Source organism: Mya arenaria, chromosome 5, assembly GCF_026914265.1.
Source record: "Mya arenaria isolate MELC-2E11 chromosome 5, ASM2691426v1".
NCBI lineage: Eukaryota > Metazoa > Mollusca > Bivalvia > Myida > Myidae > Mya > Mya arenaria.
The window spans coordinates 23,202,114-23,207,487 of record NC_069126.1 but is presented as its reverse complement, the minus strand read 5'-3'; the positions used below and the strand labels follow the sequence as shown (position 1 = coordinate 23,207,487).

General features: G+C 37.8%; 1 protein-coding gene across 1 annotated transcript; it reads right to left on the bottom strand.

Moving 5' to 3' along the window:
* Window positions 1-3,747: 3,747 nt before the first annotated feature.
* LOC128235548 (uncharacterized) lies at window positions 3,748-5,085 on the bottom strand. The gene has a single exon (XM_052950361.1). The coding sequence runs from the start codon at window positions 5,083-5,085 to the stop codon at window positions 3,748-3,750; it is 1,338 nt and encodes a 445-aa protein (XP_052806321.1).
* Between the last annotated feature and the right edge of the window lie 289 nt (window positions 5,086-5,374).

Sequence of the window (5,374 nt, the reverse complement as noted above, 5' to 3'; positions counted from 1 at the left end):
AAAGAAAATTGATTGAAACATTAATTTGTTTGTTGCAGAAAATAAAGAACTAGAAACGGTTATTAAGTGATCATTTTTTGGGGTTGTTTTATCTTAAGACTTCTATGACTGAATCAAATTAGAGCGGTGCGTTAATTATCAAACATACTTAACAAGCATTAAATCAACTTCCCTTTAAAGGTTAACTCAGTTAATATTTTGAGTAAACTTACTCCGTACATCATATCCTCACTAAACCGGAATCCTCACTAAACCGGAAATTTTGCCCAGTCTGGACCTTGTCCGGTTGAGTGAGTTTCCACTGTATTTATATCTAATAACTTCAACAATGCTAGTTAAAATCCAGTGTAGAACATATAACTGTGCTAATCTAAATGTAGCACAACTTTATAAAAGACTACTACTTTTGCATTCCGAACATGAGTATATTTCTATTAATAGGAATAATTTCCTGCAAGTAATGTGCAAAATGCAAGATGAAACTACCTTCATTATGTACACACTAGAAGTTCAATTTTATGACGGAGTGATTCGTCAGGTAATCTATTTGAAAGAGAATACATGCAGGTAATTATCATCGCGACAACCGATGATGAGTTTATCTTTCTGTTCGTCCACTGCGACACTAACGGGGCTGTTGATGTTCTGTACAACTACACGGTTACGTCTGTAATTAGTAGACGACGCCTGATGAACGCTGTTGGAGCCTTCACCGCAAACATAGACAATCCATTCACTGTCTTTTGCGACCCCTTTTGCTTTTATGAGAACGTTTTGTTGATATAATTTGTAGAACCATTTTCGATCTGTTAGTAGTTGTGCCTGAGTGTCAAGCTCATAGCAGGAGACCCTCGTGTTTTCCGATAGAACTATGGAAGACGCATCGAAGCGAAAAATTCGCTTTGCATCTTTCACGTTTTTAAAACCGTTGTTATAGGGTTCATAGATGGAAACATCTATTTAACTTCTCTTGCGAATTTCAATATGTACATCGTCAGCTTCAGTGTTGTCAAAATTCTCATCACACGCAAACAAAATCATAAGTCGAGAGTCGAACACAGTCAGACTAAGTGGTTGATGTTTGGTGTAATATTCATTACAGATCCAAATGGATGTCTTGTTTATGCACAGTGTCGTCACTTTTTTAGGTCTAAATAACAGACATAGCATTTCTCTCCATCGCAGCACATATCGACCGGCGGTCCGGGCAACGAGTGTTCACAAATTAAGTCAAATTTACGACTGAAAAGCTTAAGTTTGCTGTTGCCATAATCAGCAACGAGGACTCCGTGCTCCGTTAAGTAACCTGCAAATATACTGCACGTGTTTACGTCTGTCTCTGTTCTTACAATGAAACGAGTTATTTTTTGCCCGATTTGTCTTTCTAAAAACCGTTTGGATGACGTTTGTTTTGCATCAGGGACCGCAACATGAGAGACAGTCTGTATGGATCTATCTTTTTTCGTTACCGGTCTGAGCGGTCTTTGGTTTGCATCAGGGTTCGAGGCAGTAAAACTGGTCTGTATGGATTCATCAATTTTCTCCCTTGGTTTATTTTCAGAATCTAAAAAGACAAGCACTTCATCACTTGTGTGTTCCAAGATGCCAAATTCATCTTTGCCCTCCTCTTCCAAAGATAACTCTGCGATCGTTGTCAGCAAATCGAATTCTTTGACGTTCATAAGCACGATACTTTGTTGACGCTGGCGTTCCAACGTCTGCAGTGTCTCTTTCAGATTAGCGCGTGCATGGTTCGTTTGTCTTAGAACAACAGAGATTTGCCGTTTAGTTCCATGTTTCATCAGCGTGTCTACCAATGACTTGTTCCTCTTTATCTCAGTCTGGATTTCTTGAGAGCCATCGATATGTTCTATCAATTGCGTTGTCTCGGACAACGACATTTCGCTTAATTTTGTTTCAAGGTCATTTCCCAACCCGATTATATGGTCCTTCCATTTGGTTACCAGACTTTGAATATTGGTTTTAACCTTTTGTTGTTCTATTTCGATTGTCTTCCGTTGCTCAATAACTTTCCAATATGGGAGTTAAGTGCAAGCGAATGCAAAGAAAACACTCTCCAACAACGTTGTACTGTATCCGTACGGTAGGTACTGCACGTGGTTTCTCATTCTTTTTAAGGCCCCAATACGGGAGATAATGTGTTCTTCTACTATGGAGGTTACAAAGACAATTTGCACACAATCAACTTTAGTTAACAGACTATACACACAATGTAACAGTCATTTTTACGTCAGAGTGCAATTACCGTTCTAATACATTTTAAAACAAACAGACATCTTTCATATCCAACCTTGTCCATCTAATTAATAATATAGTTAAAAAATAGGGTAAAACCCAATAGCAAAAAAAGCCTTTGAAGGTCCTGTTATGCGTCAGAATGCAATAAGGCTCGACAAATCCTTAACCGAAAGCCACACAGCATACAAACAACACAGGCAACCACACATGTATCATATACAGTTTGATTATAAATACTATGTATTGGGGTTATTGTATTGAGGTTTAAGCTAGTTTACGCACGCTGACTCTCACACCTGTCCTAACATGGAAGCACCGGAGACGGCATCAACTTGAAGACAATGAAGAATATAGTAAACACATAATGTTCAATATTTAAGTTCAAATACTCAGCCATTAGATACAAACACCAAGTGCAGACGAATGAATCCAGCCGAAACAAGAGTACCAACTTCTTAAAGGGATTCGCTCATTGATTGATTGCAAAATGCATTTTTTACGATTTTTTTAAAGTTTATTCCGAAACAACATAGTTTATGTCTATATCGGATAAAAAGGTAATAAAATAGGCTCAAAGTGCACCATACAAAATTGGGGAGTACCGAAATAACCCCCTGCTAACATTTTAAACCATTTAAATTTGGTATCTGAGGGACAGGCGAACGTAAAAGGTTGTGCCCCCAAATAACGCTTCCCCGTACTTCAATTCTTGGAGCCGCCCCTGTTTAAAGACCACAGTTTTGATTTCCGTTCGTAAGGCATTCCAGCAAATTATAGTAGCCCGATTGGTTGATGGATGCTATGACGTGATGTGACCAATGTATTCGATAAAGGTTAAAATATACATCAACTATTGCATAAGTCCTTGTGGCCGAGTGGTGCAGGCACTCAGTTTTTTTCTCTTGACTGCACAGTGTACTGTGCGCGTTCACCACTTTTACCGCAACATTTATTTATCATACTAAAATATTATTTTGTTCCTGCAATTTTGGTATCATCAAGTAAAATAATTATAAAATAAATGTTTTCAGATGAATAACCTGAAAAAATAATTTGAGCGAGTCCCTTTTAAGGTACGATACAGCCATACAAAATCAGCATTCCTACATTAAAGATTTAAAAATAAAATTTCAAATAGTATAATAATGAATAAATCATTTGTATGCCTTCTTTAATTAAAAAAAAATATGGTAAAATCATTTAATTTCTATCTATTTACTTCAAATCACAATATCAAACATAGAGCTTATCAAGCTCGACTTCATAAACTTGGTACTCCTTTTGCAATCCAAGAATGTTTATATTTCTAATAGAAATAATCTCGTGCAATTTATGTGCAGAATGCAGGTTTAAACTTCCTTCATTATGTACATAAAGCTAACAACGATAAACAGTTGGCGAATACCCCAAAAAGCGAAACCAGAAGACGCGTTGTAAAATCTTGAACACTCGTAGTAAAATTTATGACGGAGTGGCTTGTCATGTTCTCTATTTGAAGGAGTATACATGCAGATAATTATCATCGCGACATCCGATTATGAGTCTATCTTTCTGATCGTCCAGAGCAACACACATGGGGCTATTGATGTTCTGAACAATCACACGGTTACGACTGTAATTTAAAGACGATGCCTGATGAACGTTGTTGGAATCTTCACCACATATGTAGATGTTTCCTTCACTGTCTCTCGCTACCCCTTTCGCTTTTTTGAGATCGTTTTGTTGATATGGTTTGTAGAACCATTTTCGATCTGTTAGTTTTTTTGCATGAGTATCGACCTTGTAGCAGGACACCCTCGTGTTTTCCGAGAGAACTATGGACGACACAGCGAACACAAAAACTTTCTTTGCGTGTTTGATGTATTCCAAACCTTCGTCATCGGATTGATGTATGGATACATCTATATAACATCCCGTTCGAATTTCAATATGTACATCGTCAACTGCCGTGCTGTCAAAATTATCATTATTCCCAAACAAAATCATCAGCCGAGAGTCGAACATAGTTAGGCTAAGTGGTTGATTACGGGTCAAAAATGCAGTAACATCCCAAATGGATGTCTTGTTTATGCGATGGTTTGTCACTTTCTTAAGGTCTGAATAACAGACATAGCAATTCTCTCCATCGTAGCACATATCGACCGGCTGTCCGGGCAGCGAGTGTTCACAAATTAAGTCAAATTTACGACTGAAGAGCTTAAGTTTTCTGTTGCTACAATCAGCAACAAGAACTCCATATTCAATTAAGTAAACGGCAAAAATACTGCACGTGTTTACGTCAGTCTCTGATCTAACAGTGAATATAGTCATTTTATGCCCGATTTGTCTTTCTAAAAACCGTTTGGATGACCTTTGTTTTGCATCAGGGGTCGCAAAATGAGAGACAGTCTGTATAGATTTATCTATTTTCTTTAGCGTTTTGGGCAACTTTTGGTTTGCACAAGGGTTCGAGGCATCAAAACTGGTCTGTATGGATTTATCTATTTTCTTTAGCGTTTTGGGCGACCTTTGGTTTGTATCAGAGTTTGGGGCAAGAAAACTGGTCCGTATGGATTTATCGATTGTCTCCCTTGGTTTATTTTCAGAATCTAAAGTGACAAGCACTTCATCGCTTGTGTGTTTCAAAACGTCAAGTTCATTTTTGCCCTTCTCTTCTAAAGATAACTCGGCGATCGTTGCTAGCAAATCGTTTTCTTTGACGTTCATAAGCACGATACTTTGTTGACGCTGAAGTTCCAGTGTCTGCAGTGTCTCTTTCAGATTAGCGCGTGCATGGTTCGTTTGTCTCAGAACAACAGAGATTTGCCGTTTAGTTCCATGTTTCATAATCGTGTCTATCTTATGACTTATTCCTGTTTATCTCAGTTTGGATTTCTTGACAGCCATCAATATGTTTTATCAGTTTCTTTGTCTCGGTGAGCGACATTTCGCTTAACTGTGTTTCAAGGTCATTTCCCAAGCAGGTTATTTGATCCTTCCATTTCTCTACCAAACTTTGAATTTTGGTTTTAACCTCTTGTTGCTCTATTTCAATTGTCTTCCGTTGCTTTTCCTTTTGTGATTGAAAAGCCTGTATTCTGTCTTGAAGTTCTGCCATAATGTCAACATCCGAATC

What these genes read in the sequence shown, in the direction of transcription:
- LOC128235548 (XM_052950361.1), bottom strand. Translation starts at nt 5,085, where the DNA reads ATGAAACATGGAACTAAACGGCAAATCTCTGTTGTTCTGAGACAAACG.